This window comes from Fopius arisanus, unplaced genomic scaffold, assembly GCF_000806365.1.
Source record: "Fopius arisanus strain USDA-PBARC FA_bdor unplaced genomic scaffold, ASM80636v1 scaffold00021, whole genome shotgun sequence".
NCBI classification, from domain to species: Eukaryota; Metazoa; Arthropoda; class Insecta; order Hymenoptera; family Braconidae; genus Fopius; species Fopius arisanus.
Window position 1 is genome coordinate 186,606 of NW_011887760.1, and position 17,414 is coordinate 204,019.

The 17,414-nt window shown below is 39.0% G+C and overlaps 1 protein-coding gene across 1 annotated transcript in view; it reads right to left on the bottom strand.

Annotated features, from left to right (window-relative positions):
• Positions 1-581: 581 nt before the first annotated feature.
• cut (homeobox protein, cut) overlaps positions 582-17,414 on the bottom strand; it is a gene marked incomplete at its 3' end in the record, with an annotated part of 80,230 nt that continues 63,397 nt past the window's right edge. Inside the window, 6 exon segments of the mRNA XM_011301266.1 lie at positions 582-4,041; positions 5,354-5,612; positions 5,704-6,364; positions 6,535-6,892; positions 12,023-13,258; positions 14,905-15,223. Coding sequence (XP_011299568.1) covers positions 2,345-4,041; positions 5,354-5,612; positions 5,704-6,364; positions 6,535-6,892; positions 12,023-13,258; positions 14,905-15,223 — 4,530 coding nt within the window.

The window sequence follows — 17,414 nt, forward strand, 5'->3', positions numbered from 1 at the left end:
TATGCAATAGTTGTATCATTTAAAATTGTTATTTAAATTTCAAATCGGTAGGAATACCTATCCAATAATTGCTAACTGTGACTGATAAGTAAATATAGTATAATACAAGTTTTGTTGTCGTATTAATAATCGTGTGGGTATAATATATTTGATCAGAGAATTATCTTCCAAATTTGTTCTCATTTTTTTCGATTCATTTTTTACTTCCTTTTTTATACATACAATATTTTATTTACATCGGATGCGAGTTGAGAAATTACGTATTACGATTTTTTAATTTAATTTTATAAATTTCATTCTTTCTCAGCCCGCATATACACTGGTTTTTTTTTCTCTTCACTTTTTGTTCATTTTTTGGGATATGGGTAAATTCCCAGGGATTCTCTCTCTCTCTTTCTCTCATTTTCTTTTTCTCACGTCGCACATAAGCTCTATCACATTGGCTTCACAAGCCGTTTTGGATTTGTAGAATAGTCATAATTAATAGTTTAATGATAATTATATAATTATAAAAAAATGATAAATTGATAATAATAATTAATAATAGACCGTAATGAAAAACGTAATAGTACAATAATGATAATAATAATATTAATAATAATAATGAATAAAATAATAAAGCCTACATTTACCATTGAATTGGTAATGTTACAAAATAATTTATTTAAACAGCATCGGAGGAACCTTCGCTGTTGTGATATTTTTTAATATAAAAAAGAGAAGGAGAAGAATATATATATACATAAAATTCTCACGATCTACCAATAAGATCATCTTTCCTTCTTTTGTTCGCTTATTTATAGTACTTTTCCCCATTTTCCATGATTTTTTTTTTTGGCTACGTACTCTCAAGATTGATCATCAATGAATCGTAATAATAATTACAGAAAATTTCAATCGATGAAATATCTTGATAACTAAGAGAAAAAAAAATGAAGATTATCATCATTATCATAAATTTTTCTCCACAACTCATCAATAATCGTAATAATTAATGATTTATAATAGAAAAGATAATAATAACATTGGTAACGGCCTTAAGTATTTTTCTACATTTTTGTTCGTTTCGCCATTTTGCTTTTCATTTCCGTCACAAATCTCTCATTCTCCATTCTTCATTCTCTATATTTCTGTTGACTTTATGTTCAACGCCGAGTGAACACTCGTTCGCAACAAAATAACAAGAAAATTATAGGAAAAAAGTAAGAGATGGACATGAAAGTAAAAAACACTCGAGTGGGAAAGAAATAATAAAAATAACATCAACAGGTTAATTATCTATAAATAGGGGAGAGGAGTTGAAAGGGGGAGGGAAATACGAATGACAGCACATGAATCACGATGATTATGTAATTTATCCGTTCGAGATATTTTTTTTTTAGGACTAATTTCCACTGAATTTTCTGTATGCACAAATTATTCAGTGTTATTCCACTAATTTCCTCTTTTGATTAGAAATTAATCGAGAGTTCGTTTAGTTAAGGGGGGACGTGGGGGTGGGGGGAATGTAGGGAGAGATTGCACTTTTAGTCGAAACCGTTTTTGTGAAAAAAGATAAATTTACCTCGTGATACGGTTTGTCAATATTTTTTATAACTGTTTTTAATTTTGTTTTTTCGAATTTTTTCGACCTAAAACGTTCACAGAACAAATATGGTCAATGATTTTCCTCATCAATCATTCAAAAACGTGTAATGTAAGATTGATATCATTCTCACGCACACTGATACTAAATAATTTACATATTCGATATACTATATATATGTACGAGTTTAGTATACATTTCTTTTGTTCGACGCTCATCTGTGGATTTTTTCATTTTGTCTTATTAATTTTCATTCTACAAAGAGACCTTTTGATTTTACTCCCATTTCTAAAACATTATCAAAGTTGCAGTCGTCATTTCCTCATAAAAATGGAAACGAATCCACAAACGAAAAGAATAAAATGAAATAAACAAATAAATGATACACCGTTTATTCGTGATTCAGTCGTTCACCACACATTTTCGTTAAACTTCGATATAATGCCCAATTTGATAGGCAGGACTCGGTATTTATACTATTGAAGTTATCGAATCCTATCGCTTGGCTTAGTCTCCCTAGAAACCTAAAAATCTACACTTGTATCTATAACTTACGTTAAATAACTAACATTCTCCACCATTCTGTCATCTGTCCTAGATAAATTTTCTCTTTAAGATCACTTTATGTTTACTTCATTTAAGCAGAACAACGTCAGTTTGGCCAGACGAACCACTTGCATTGAATTACGAAAAACGATTACTCGAGAAATCGAAAATAATAAAACAATGTGTCAACGAAAAGAAGAGAAAAATACTCGTTTAGTAATCCCACGTTTCTTCAGGTTCGTGTTTAACAATTTCCTTTGGACTCTCCCCATTATCCTGTGGATTTTGTTGCGACGGTGGTCTTGGTGAGGTAATTGGACTATTTTGAGCTGATTTTGGACTTGGCATCGGACTATCACGATCCTGCCCATTATTCCCGGATACCGATGAAACATCACTCTGTCCATCATCATCGTATCTGTCCTGGACTGGTGTTGGTTCAACTCTTATCGTCTCTTCAGTCTCCCTCTTAACACCGTAATCATCAGTCTGCATAACACAAACACCGTTAATAATAACTTCATCACCGGTTCTTGCTGGCTCTTGCCACTCTGGATTCACCCACTGTGGTGCAGCTGGTTTTCTCCTATTGGATCTCACCGAGGTAGCAGCAGTTGGCTGAGTTTGATTGTGATCATTGGGCTCACGTTTTATACTCGATGCCGAGCCATCAGAATCCTCACTCCCAAGATTACTCATCGCATCATCCCCATCGTCATCCTCAAACTCCGGATTAGGCTCTCTCTTCAACGATCCCATCGAGAGATCGAGCCCTGAGCACTGCTCCTTCAGAGCATTACTCATCAACGTCGCGAGATTTGGATTGAAGTACGGTGAGTACGGAATTGGTACATTACCCAGTCCCAATCTCTCCTTCTGTATCTCAAGCAGTCTTTGGTTCAACAGCAGTCTAAATTGTACTGGATCAAACGGCTGTGCAGGTTCTCTAGGTGATTGTGGCTCTGGCTGTCCATGAGGTGTTTGTTGTTTTAGCCTCATTCGATGATTGTGGAACCAATTGGTTATTGTTCTTGATGATAACGCAAGTTCACCAGCGAGAAATTCAATGGTCGCTACATTTGGATAGGGATCTAGGGCAAATGCCAGTCTCAATGCTTCTTTCTGTTCTTCAGAGAAAAGGACCCTCTGCTTTTTGGCGGAGGGAGGACCCGGCCCGGGAGAGCCTGACGCGTGGTAGAAGTCCGCAGTGTCATTGCTCGATGTATCTGAACTGTTGTCATGACCTGGACCACTGCTACGACGTCTTTTATTCGCCTCACGCCTCTCGTTCTTCAGGGCTTGAAGCCTGTCGATATTGTGAGCGTCTGTAAGCCATAGTTGCATTCTAATGAAGGGTTCTCTACCTTTGATACTCAACATGTGCCAAGGCTTTGGTTTACTCAGGAGTTCGCTCACTGAACCCTGGGAAAGACCCAGAACAGCTTCACCGAATATCTTTTGGCCAATATTATTCGCTAATAAGGCTTCCTTGATTTTCGTTGTGATTGTCTGTGTGTCCAGATCCTGCGTCAATGCCGCTAGCTCATAGACACTTGGGGAAACATGAGAGTGGAGAATGCGCAAGGGTGAGGGTGTCATTTGGTGAGGTGAGTGGAGACCCATTTGCTGCTGCTGTTGGTGCTGCTTTTTCTGGAGCTCTTGGATGGATAGTTGACCACCGTGAGTTGTTCCATGATGTGGTCCCGGTGGGGTCAGCATCATTGGAGCCGGTGGAGCAGGATGAGTGCCATGCTGTGGACCTGATGGTGGGCCCAATTGCATTTGGTGCTCTTGATGCTGCGCAGCTGCTGCCGCTGCCGCTTGTGCCGCGGCTTGGGCCTTTGCGGCATTCTGAAGCTGCTCCTGGACGAGTTTTGTGGGAGGCATTGGCTTCATTGGAGTCCCACAAGCTATAAATCAAAATTTTTCATTCAATTTCTCTCCATTCTGAGGGAGTGGGAATCTGTATAGTTTGAACGCTCTTCTTGGCTCTTTACCAAGCGAAGGAAATCGTTACATATCTATTGATTCTTTGTCCAATTCGGGATTTTTTTCGCTATAAAAGCAGTTCCGTTACATCAAATCTTTTAAATTAGGTACATTTTCGCTATTCTGATGTTGCTAGAAATAAATTGCATTGAATTCATAATTAATTGTATAAAAGAAGGAAAAGGCATTTTAAAAATCCATCTGCTGGACAAATTAATCAATGACTAACGTGAACCAGCAAAAATAAAAAGAAGGGCCATGGTAATTAAAGTTAATCCTCTTCGTCGTATTATCTTTTTTTTAAATACTTTTATACTTTTACGATACTTTTTTTTCACCTCGCACCCTCGAAAAGTGTATGTTATAGACTCAACATTCATATCTATCAATCGGGTGATGGAGCAATGTTTTTCCTTTGTCCAATGTTTTTTCATTGAGAAATTTGAACTCTCGTCTTTTTCTCGTCTTTTTCTCTGTTCTGGTGAATAATTTGGTAAGCACTAGCGTATATGGCGCGCTATGCGCGCCAAATCGTCCACGTATGGGGTGTTATCATTGGAGTATATATATTTATATCCACGATTATTTCCAATATAATAAAATAAAAATATTAAATATTATTATATAAAAAAAATTAATATATATATATATAATTATATATATTATATATTATATATATTATTTATATATATATGTATTATATATATATATATCATATTATATAGATATAATTTGATATGCATAGCGCCAAAAAAAGCTGACAAAAAACGTTACATGCTTTTTTTTAAAAGGGACTAGGCTACCGCTGTACTCGCCTTTGAACTTATTATTAGCGATGAAAGGCGTAACTTAGTTTTTCCCCAAGAACAATGGAATTTTTTTTTGTCCGCCATATTACTTGTGACTTTAGTTTAAAATTAAAGATTAATAAAAATTTAAGTTCAATAAGAAAACGATTTTCTCAATGAGCAGCGTGAAAAAAAAATCGCTCGATGAGCCGACGAAGAGATATGAATGTTGAGTCTATAGTGTATGCTGTTCGCGAGTACGAGGTGAAAAAAAAGTATCGCAAATTTTTGACGAAGTCTACTATCCACTCAACACGCGGAAAAATCAATAGCATAATTCTCTACGACTCCAAGGATTACGAAAAAAAATTCATGATGTAAGCGAGCTTTCAAACTACAATTAATAAAATAACAAAACATCTATATTGACCTGAGTTAAACTTACGAGGCAGGCCGCCGTAGCCGCCGGTCCTCATGAGCTTCTCTGGAGCAATTTTATATTGGCTAGCAACGAGTTTGTGCACAGCCTGTTCATCCTCGAGGAACATCTTCATCCTGATAAATGGTTCTCGCCCCTTCTGGGTGAGCATGTGCCAGGGTTTGGGACGAGCTAGGAGATCAGATACTGAGCCCTGTGAGAGCCCAAGAACCGACTCGCCAAAGAGCCTCTGAGAGATTGAATACTGTGACAGTTGTTCCTTTACCTGCAACGAATGATAGAAAATAGCTATTAATTATTTAAGGGGATTAATGAATAGAAAAGTTCGAAGTTTGACGACTTACAACTCGACTTACCCTCTTTACAATATCTTCAGTGTTGAGATTATTATAAAGATCAAATTGTTGTTGAGTTATTGGCGGTAGAACGGCTTTGAGGGGTCGTTGATTTGCTGAGTGGTGGGTCGGTGTGGACGGTTGGCTAATCAAACTATTTGTGATTGATGCCATTCTCTGTAGTGGACTTGCTGCAGCAGCACCAGAAAATTCCTCGTTAGGTGTCATGGCAGGTGGTAATATTGAATTACCAAGTGGTGAACTAGCACTGGATCCACCTGGGGTAGATTGTGCACCCGTTGGCTCTTGTTTTGGCCTTACGAGGGAAAATGCACTGCCAGCGTGTCTCATTGCCTCTTCCATTTTCTCTTTATCCTCCTCGGAAACCCCATTCATTATTTTACTACGTGGATCGACTTTCCCCAGACTGAGATCCTGCACACCAACACCAGTCCCATTGGCTGCTAGATGATTTTGGTGGAGGGCCTGCTGGTGAAGGGCTATCAGGCTTGGTAGACTTGGTAGACCCGAGAGGCTCGCTAATGCCGCATTTCCACCTGATGCTGAATTCAACTTTTGGAATTCTCTGTGGTAGGCGTCCAGAGTCAGTCTGATCTCTTCCTGGGTGCGCTCCATTCCCTGGATACCCTGGGCTCCACTGAAAAAATGGGGAAACATCGCGCTACGATCAATCAACGTTATGTGCTGTCCTTAATTCATATTGATCAGTGTAGTAATTTATTGTAAAGAATTCAAACATAAAAGAAAGTACGAAGTCAATATTTTATCATTCTCGAAGTGCAGCACAGTTTTTGTGTCATGCAGTCTTTAATTCGTTAGTTTGATATTCACCTTGGAGGAAAATCTCTTGGTCCGCGCAAATCATCGGTTCTCCTTCCCATCAATTTGGCAAGCTCCTCGTGGTAAATTCTAACAACCTTCTCCTGGGGAATGTCATCGTTCTCGTACTTCTTCAACCTCCTGTTCTGACTGTCGTACCTGTCTTTGCCGAATGGGCTCGGACATCCCAGTCTGCTCGGACTCTTACTGTCAGCGTCGTTGGATGTGTCGTGTTCACTGGCACGACTCATCTGCAGGTGTCCAGATTCCGAGAGCATGTGGGCAATTCTCTCGTCGTTCATGTCAGGTGGTCCGCCCTCCTGTGGGCGGCCGAACGTTGGCATACCCTGCTCCTTGCCTGAAACATACTCTACGGGTGAGGCACAACTTGTGGTGTGTTCTTACTCGGTTTTTCTATTTATAACATTTATTACAACTACACTATACTCTTTAAAAAAAACGTGAAATTTCATGAACTTCCGATTTTCAGGATTTTTATGGTCTTCTACTCATTTTCAAGGAAAAGCCTCACGGAGATTCCCCCTTTCTACACTTACGAAATTCTGAATTTTCAATGATAAAATCTCCTGAAATCTCCAGGTAATTGCATTACCATCAAAATTTCCAGAATCAGGCAGAGAAGATTGAGGTAAAAAATACGACATACCGATTTAAGATTATCTTGGCAATTGCCCTGTTTTCAATTGAAATCTCGAATAATGTACGGAGATAGGGAAATCTTGATTATGACCTTTTTCATAGAGCTTACTCGAATCAACAGAAAAGAGAATCGAACAAAAATCGCTATCCCCGCTAGTTTCGGAGATATTCCTGATAAACTCACCGAAGAGTTAAGCTGACGCACACCTGGTTGCCCTTTCGCCGCTGATTTTTTTCGCGAATCCCGTCGACATGTTTTCGTTTGAAAAAAATATTAGCGAGCTAATCCCAGGATTCATCCAGAATTAATAGATTTTCACGCACGACCATAAGTTCTCAATAATTTACCGAGTAAATCTTGCCATGGGAAATCAATCAGTAACATTGTTCAGTGTTTGCCTAAAAGTTAGAAGACGAAGGAGAGAGTCACTTTCGTCCGCTACTTATCGTTAAAATTTCTCTGTCGCATGTCGTGACGAACTCCCGCGCGCATCGTCACCGCCCACTGCACGCAATGATTCCTTTGTTCGTTTCTCAAAAAAAGAAAGAAAAAAAGAAAGAAAAAAAAAGGAAAACAAAAGAAGAAAATAGAAAAAGCAATCTTGCCACCTCTTGCTCTCACACCACCGCATCTTTCATACGACAATAGCACACACTGTATAAAACGACATGTCCATTTCAAAGTCGCCGCTCTTATTCTTCGTTTTTTTTTCCTTCCTAAGATCCTCCTTCCTTGTTCTTTGCACTCTAACATGTACAGATTCAATCTAATCCACGGGTTGGGCATCACGAGTTTACCGAGAAATGAATTATGTCGTTCTGCCCGATAATTCCAACGGTCGGTTCCCTCGTTAACTTTAAGAATATTTCCCGTGAACTCATCAGTGATTTCCGAAATAACCGACCAAAATGTAGATCGGAATTGTTTGATTATAAATAATAAAATCAAATAGCGCATGTTTGTATAAACAAATTGATTTGTTTGTCCGTTACTGACGTCGGAAATGAGTCTGAGTGAATCTATTCATTTAATTTCTCAAAAATAAATCGATAATTATTATTAAAAGTTATTATTGGAGTCTGTATTGGTTTCAAGAAGGTCTGGTTATTGATAATTCTGAAATAAATCCTCAATCGATTGTAAATCGAGTAAATTGCCGAGGGGAGAGGGTAGAGGGTAAGAGTGCAATTGGGGTGACAATAATTAAAATATCCTCTTTGGAGATATTTCACCCCTGCATCAATTCGGCAAAGAGATGGAGAGAGAGGGGAGTTTGAGATTATTCTCGGTGTCTCACACAAGTACCGAAGAGTTCTCCTACGTGTTTCCCGTCTAATTGACCAATCACGCCGCGCAAGATTCGGATGAATCAGCCATCGATGGTTTTTGCTCTTTGATTGCTACCGCTACGGTGATGAGTACTGAGTGCAATTGTCGACGCTACTCCAGTGGAGGATCATGGTTTTTAGACACGATTGTTTTCGATGATTGATTAGTTCTATTGTCAGGCTATTTTTTCATTGCAAATAAAAAATCTAGATGTATTACCGTTTTTTTTTTTTTTTAGTTTTCAGACTCCCAAAATATCATGATCGTGGAAAAATTTTCCTGCCTTTTTTTCAAAGTTTTATGATTGTTTAAATTATGCAGCGATTATTTTCTGATTGAGTTCTTAATGAATTGTATGTTTAACGTCGAGTATATCTTTCTATAAATGAAGGAAATACCAGAAAAAAATTCAAGGATATTTAAAAAAATCATTTCATTATTAAATATGCTTCCGGCAAAATTCATTTCACCGCAGTTTTATCGACATTCGATTTCTCCATAGATTTAAACTCGATAGCATGTACCTAGCTAATGCCAGTCACTCAATTTTAGATACGAAAAAGAAATTCATGGAATTTTTGTGCGGATCGACGGTTAGGAATCTCTGCCATCTTCTCCCCGTGGAGGATTTATCGTAAATGTATCGGATGTCACTGCTAATGCCAGAGAATTGGAGCAAAAATGGAAAATTAGAGAGGGAAATACGTTGGACGAGCACACGTAACCCGTCGCATACATCCGAAGATATGTTCTTGTTCTTTCCACTGCAAAAACGCGATATATCGGTTCTTCAGCAATTCGCTAACGAGGTACACCATATGCATTCTTCCATCACGATCGACCATTACTTTATTTTTCACGTTTCACTCTTCAATTTTTTATTTCTCCTCATGACTAATTTTAGTTATTCTCCAAATCACTCCCATTCCTTACATTAATAATATATTTCAAATCAAATTCAAATTCTCATTTACACTAGTTTTATTTTTTATTTAAAAAAAAAAACAATGAAAGATTTTAAATAGACTTGCGGATATTTCTCTGAGATGTACTGCACTGCTAAAAAAGTTAGTTCAAAGTATAAATAAATGATGGATTAAGAAAAAATGAATATTATTGAGAAATCATGATATTGTTGACTACACTTGATGCTTTCGTGCAACCACCGTGCTGTATATCCGCACGGTTGAACCGCAGAAACACCTATTATGTACATACCTAATCTAATGTAGATGAACGATAGAGCATAAAGAACGTGTGAGTTTGCTGCAAGTCGAAAAGAAAATACCCACGGAATGAACGATAAAATCGGTGGGGAAGAAAAAAATCGTCTTGAGGTATTTTTCACCTAATGAATGAAACTCATTTGCAGTGGCCGATAATACTGTGTACTCGCTTGATTCTCAAGTGTGGTAATTACGCGTGAATTGTGTCGCTCGGTTATAATTAAGAATTGGAAATCGAGAACTCTTGCGGTATTCAACTGAATAAGGTGAAAAATGTCGAGAAACTCGAATATACTTTTCTTCATCATACCACTCTCTTACGGCTAATAAATAATTAAGGAAAAATGATGGAACATGGCGAAACCGGACTGGCCGATTTATTTCGATGATTTTTTAAATCAATTAACAATTAAAATAAATAGAGAATTAAAATCATTCGGCGAGTACTTGGCGAGGAAATTTTAATTACCCTCATCGTTTAATTCAGAAGTAATTAATGTGAATCAGACCTCGTCCGATGGACACATCTCGTTTCCTCCTCGCAGGCCGACCATCATGTTTGTTTAATTCTTCGACAATCAAGACCACTGGTCTGTCAAGGCGAAACATCAATTTATCGTTCTCATAAAATATTTTTAATTCATCTGTCCTTGTCTCTGGACGATTGAAATTTTTCCCACACGCTGATAATATCCAAAAAATCCGAAAAATAATTTTTCATCACGCTCCGACGAATCGCCAGCTAATGATTATCGCTCTACGCCTTTAAACCCGACGGAAACCGACAATCCATTGACGCACGACGGCCTGCACGGCTTTTTTTTTCTCAATTTTTTCGAACAACTGAAATTACCTCAATATTTCACATACGTATACTTCATTTTCGAAGTCATTATTCGACAGGTAACCGGACGCAGCATCGAGGACATGTGCGTTATGACAATGGCTGACTTAAAAGCCACAGGTGTCCTTCTCGACTTTATATCAATACTTCAGGCAATCCGTTGAAAAAAAAAAAAACTGAGTCATACCAATCATTATTATTAATTTAATGGTTGCAGAGCGGAGACGAGTCGATGATGTCTAATTTTCGATTGGACGATTCTTTTTTTTGTCCGACCGATTCTTTCATATAATTGATTGTGGGTTTCCGGTCATGGAGGGGATTATAATCCCAATTTATAGTTACAATGCATAATTTCGAGTAATCATAATCAATCAACTATTCATGACGGAGTGTTTTTGTATTGGAATGTCCCGGGTGTTGTAGGGGAAGCGAGGGGTCAAAGTCCTGTGAAGCGGGATTATATAAAATTGTCACAACTAATTGAATTCTTGAGACGAAAATTTGTCGAATAATTTAACCAAAATAGTCTGTCAATATATTCAGCTTGATTAATGCTACAATGGATCACATTTCTCACATTCCATCTCTCCCACCTGATCTCAGGTATCTAGAGATTGCCGAAGCGGTGCGGGGCAATATACCTTCCATCTCCTTTTTAACTTGCCCCCTTCATCCCCATCCCTTCTGTTCTATTTCCCTATCAGCTCCTATTCCCAGGAGCTATTAGTCTAAACAATATGGCTGCCAAACGCAGCGAACAATCGATATCACCCAGGTAGACCATGCAACTGTGTAATTTAATCAAGGTAATTAATATCATTCGCGAGATTATATGATGGTGATAGGTCTGGGTGTAGCTGTACATCATACAAGAAATATCGAAAAGATCACTCACCCCCCACACACACACGCAATTCTATTGACAATTTAATATTACCACTGTAGTAAATAGCATTTCACGTCGAGCTACTCTTGTCCTGATCATGGTATTTAGTATCTAAATTTCTCTGTCCCGCCCCCATCACTACGCATCATCTTCACTTCAACCAAATGTCGTAAAAATCTGTTGATATCAGGTGATAAGTTGATTAGGTTAAATTAACGATAGGTAATTAGTGTTAGTGTTAAGAGTAATGATTGAAAATATTAATTTGGCAGTGCGAGAGGCAGGAGAGAATTTTTGAGGGAGTGTGTAATCAAAAGTTATAAAACATTTAGTGATCATACGGGCATCCACTATTTACCGATTAACTAGGATCACCCAAGGTCAACGGTTATATAAACACATCATACAAAAAGGTATTCATCGACGCAGTAAAGAAGATAATGATGGTCATTCAGACCATGAGGTATTGCGAGACCTGCCCGATTTTCCTTGTTTTTTTTTTTTTTTTGGTTTTTGGTTTTTGGTTTTTGGTAAAAGAGACGATCACTCACCTTTCTTCGGTATGAGAGATTTGAGCAGTAATACGGCATTCTCGTCGCAGGCCCATCCGTGCATCTTTCTGTAGCTGTCACGTCCCTTCTCAGTTAGTTTGTCCCATGGTTTTGGTTTACTCAATAGTTCACTGACAGTTCCCTGACTGAGTCCAAGAACGTATTTAGCAAACAGACGTTGTCCAATGTTGTGGATAGACAGTAGTTCTCTAACACGTCTTGCTATGTGAAGTGTATCAAGATTCTGTGATGCATATTTATCCATATTGTAGCGTAGCATATCTTGTAGACGTGCTTCCATGGGATCGCCCTTGGGTATGAGTGATTCACCGAGTCTGCCAGCCATTCCTGCAGCCCCAAATTCATCGCAAAATCGGAACGGATGGGTTCTGTCGTCGAAGCGAAATGGACTCTTGAGACTGTCCAAAACACTCAGACTACCGATGCTGTTGTTATTATTGTTAGCAAGATGATGACTATTGTTGTTATTGTGACATGACTCTTCGTGTGGGCTCTTTGGTGGTATGGGTCCAGGCATGCTTGCACCATTCATGGCAGCTTCGATCAAGCTAGCTGGTGGCTGAAGACTAGCTGATGGTGATGTCAGCGCAGCCGTTGACGAGGGTCTTGGTGGTGCTGGTGTCTCGTGGCCAGGTATCGGCGTTGGTGCTTTCTCAGTGATGTTCTCCAGGCTACCAAGTGGTGTACTCGATTTCACTGCTCCACTCAGACCATTATTCGACGATGATGCTGGATCTGTTGGTGATGGAAGGTGATTTAGGTTTGGTGTTGTTGATGGATACAGCGACGTGTGTTGCTGTCCAGTTTGTACCGGTGATTGGGTATTCTGCTGGGACAGTTGGGGCAATTGGGTTTGTTGTGATTGGACGATTGACGATTGTGATGTTTGTTGCTGTTGCTGTTGTTGTTGTTGTTGCTGTTGCTGCTGCTGCTGCTGCTGTTGGCTCATTATTGATCTCTCCAGGGACCGCCTCCAGTTGGCAACTATCTCTTCACCAAGGAATGAGCCAAATGTTTCGACATTTTGAAGAGGAGGCGGGAATAGGAGACCCGAGGCGGCCGTTGATGTGGCCGATGAGGGTGTTGGGGTGGAGCGCGTTGGGAGCACCTGTTGGGTGGACACGAGGGTAACGGGTGTACTCCCGCTGCCAACACCACCGCCACTGCCATGGGGCGAGGCGGTTGCAGCGCGCTGCAGTGGTGAGGCTAGTCCACCTGGAACCACCAAAACAAAAACGGGACCCCGTTTCATCACTGAATATCTTTCATCTGATTTCTTTCTAGATGTCAATACACTTTTTCTTTTTCTTTTAGGGGAATTACATCGAATTTTTTAAAATGCTCAAGTGTTCTAGTTTTTTTTCTTTTTTTTTCTTTTTTTTTCAATTTTTTAAATCAAACAATGATAAATTTACAGGGCCTATTCACGGGGTCCCAGACTCTCCTCCGACGCTCCATCCTCGACATACGCACATGCGTACGCAAGAAGAAGAAGAGGAATACATTAATTGAGAAGTAAGAGTGGGCACAGGATTTATAATTTGAAGAAATTGCAAGTAAATAGGCACATAACTGGATTGATGATTTGGAAAAAAAAACAAATAATCATTTTGAGAGTTTAACCGAAAGATTCGGATTGACTGGAATTTCGGAAGTCTGGAGGATTTGAGAATATCCAGAGAAGTGAAGTACGGAAACCCGTGCCTCTCACACGGATTTTTGGGAGATAATAGCGGTTGTTTTAGACTCCAGTAATGGGGGTGACGTTGCAGTATCTCATCGGAGAGTGAGTTTGTCTCTTGGATCGATTCATAATAAACTCGGTACATACGGAACAATGGAGGGGTGTAGGGGGGGGGGGCACTCGGGTTACGGGGCTTTTGGTAGAGGAACGTAAATATTGCGAAGAGATTTCGTGCACAAATTTTGGACGGACGCACACAGGAATGTAAAAGGTATTGGGATGTGGTTTTTTTTTGTCTCAGGGGGAGAATACTGTTTTATATTCAGAGATTTCGCGAAACGTATTGCGTTAGTATCTCTGCAGGTTTTTGTTTTCCAATGCAAATGCAATACGCGAAGCTCTTATGCTGAAGAGTGAGCCGTTTATTGGAGAAAAAATAATAATGAAAAGTGCAGCCTAAGCAGATAGACAATATGAGGCAAAAGATAGATATGAAGATACTCAGAGATGATTGTGAGTGAGTGAGAAGATTTTCCACTTTAATTACAAGATATATCAGGTATGAGGATAGTTGCGAGGATGAACATGAAGAAGTTAGTTGGAAAACAGAATGACCTGTTAGTGACGGAGTGAATAATCAGAGAAACTGAAAATAATAAAAAGGCAGATGCTGGGTTACTTTTAATTTGGGAAAGCGTCACGTATTCACTCAGCATGAATTATCTCATGATTCAACTGCGATGAGGATAAATTATTGTGATAATAATACTATAATTTTCCCCGCACTATTCTGAGGCCTATCATTAACGGAGCCTTGGAAAGAGAGTCAGGACCGAAGAGCAGCAGCATACAGAGGTAGTAATGAGTAGCAATCATAAATTAATAAACAAATGATGAATTTGTTAATTTTCATCAGTGACTTATTCTACCAAAATCGTCAATTTGTCATCATAACTCCCCTGATTTCTCGTCTCTCTCGTTTCTTCTCTCCCTACATTCATAAGTTTCTCATCCACGAGTCAAGTAAAATTGAAGTTTGATTGAGTTTCGATTAGCAAAATTGATTGACTGATCAATTCATTGATTCACACTTCTGTGTTAGAATTAATGAATATGAGTCGATAGATGATGATGAGGATTATGAATTCCGGTAATAATAAAAAAAAATTGAACTTACCAAGTGCATCAGGTGTGCTAGGTGGCTTCAAGGTCTCAGCCTGCTGTAGAGCCTTCGTTCTTTCCATCAACAGATGCTCAAGGCTCTTACCAGGCTCACCAGTGGGTATTTGCGATAAATCCACCGATCTCAATACACTTATTTCCCTCTTAAGCTCATCATAGTCCCGTTGTCTCTCCAACTTGCTCTCCAATCTCACTATATGCTGTCTTCTGCTATCAAGTTCCTCCTCGAGTCTCGCCGTTGCCTGTGCACTGGTCTCCTGGAGCCGTTGAAGACTCTGCTGTAACCTCGATACCTCCTCGACCAGTTGATTAATCTAAACCACAAAAAAAGATGATGAATTAATAACCAGCGGATGAGAGTTAAATCAATAATAAAAGAAACATTAATACCATCGGAGTTCATCGGAAATTGGATTATTTCTATATTTTAAATAATCTCTTTTAATATCCTCTTTCAATATTCAACGGTTCAACGACATAAGAAGCTAACTGTACTATTTGGTTAATTGATTGACGATATATTTGTCCACTGGCCCCAGTATAATATGCAGAATTACCCTTGGTGAAATAAAGACCTCAACGGCCAAAAATTTCAAGCATTGTTTCGATCCAAGTGAAATACTTAATACAGTGGTTTTAATATAAACGTTGTCAACGAGTGGGAAACGAAAAATCGATTGATGATTGGCCCCTCGGTGGAAACGGGGACTATGTACGATCGAACTTTTACAATTCCCCTCCTTAATACGCAGACCTAGCGTGCTCTTTGATCGACGCGCCACGTCGTATACGCGGTGGTTTATTAATAAAACGACCAAATCGATGTCGATGATTTCAAATGCCAGAAGTGAAAAATAAAATAATAACCACTTTTAATCGAATGCTAATAGCTGTTCAATATATTTTTATCATTTTACCCCTGATGATTACTGATGACACCAGAGTCGAGATTGAAGCTGGTGGCAATGACTCTCAGGGGAGAAACATTATTGGACTGATGTCAGAGGGAGGAGAGGACAGGTTGAAGTGAAAAGGGTGTCAATCCCTCAGAATTGAACACAATGATTGCACCCTTGATGATTCCAATGGTTGAATGCAATGCACTTGAGAACCTGTATTGGTTCTCATTGGAGTTGTCATTGAAAGTGTGTACACACACATCTTTCCTATCGACTAATGCATTTGCCATATTGAGAAGTAAGAGTTGAAGAGTTACTGGAAGGGTGGAGTACATGCAATAGCATTAAATAGGTGGTGTATTTGGGTGATGGATTTTGGCACGATGCAGCTGGAATACAACCCTTCCAGGTTACTCAGCACACGATCTTAACGGGGGTAAATGATACTGTCGATGGTATTGTCTTGTTGACCCATTGGTTCAAGCGATTCTGGCTTTAAGGAGTAATAGGGCTCATTGGGGATGGGATATCAAGAGTAACCAATAGAATTCACCAGCAATTGCAAAGCCGTTATTATTTCCAATTAAAATCCCTCTATTCTCCACATAATCTCCATATAATCTATATATTATCTTAATAAAATCTTCATATAATCTTGATATAATCAAGTGGTTTGATGAGTTTACATAGATTGAATGGTTAAATAGATTTGACTCATGAATAGCTTTATCCTTTTTTTAAATCATTAATGAGACAACAAAATAATTCGAAATCGATAGTATAATGGTATATAACTAAGCAAGAGGGTTTGATCGGAATATACTGTACGTGGCCCGGTCGTTAAAGTTCGACGTGGATGAATACACTTTACTCACGTATATAAGTTACACTGACGATATAACCGCGCATTCTGTAATAGGTAGGGTATAACGAACGGTTTTTGATCGTGCATGAATGTAAGTAGGATATATCGGCGTTCGATAATCCAGTGGCCCTTCCCGCCTGCCTCGTTATTCCCTCTGACTCCTTCACCCGTTGGCTTCTGACTCCAAACCAAACTACCCTCCCTTCCTCCCTCCTGCATTATCCACCCTCTCTATATTCATCGAAAGAGGACGCTGAGGTGAGAAGGGGTGCCAAGTTCTCCAAGTTGCGATCGCCTCGTAATAGTGTTCGTCATTAGTGACGATAGGTTGGGTTAGCATGACGAGGGGGAGGGGGTTGGGGGTGCGGGGGTGCCTCAGGGAAGGACAGATACTGAAATTAACACTGGAGGGGATGGATACAGACTCTTAGCTCATACCATACATCATTGGATTTTTTAACAAATCTTAATTATGTATTTCATCATGAGATGTGGAACTCTCTAATACAGTATACCGCGACAGCTCGAATTTTCTTATAATTTCATTTCGATTTTTACTGATACTTTTATCGATTTTTTTATATTAACAAAAAACGTTACATGCTTTTTTTTAAAAGGGATGGGGGATGATAGTTTAGTCTCAAACTGAGTGCCGGAGGGATGATTTTCAGGGAGTGTGTCACTCGTCAGTATGTCAATTAATGATAGAGTTATTATTATTGTTGGTAATCGTCGCTTGTC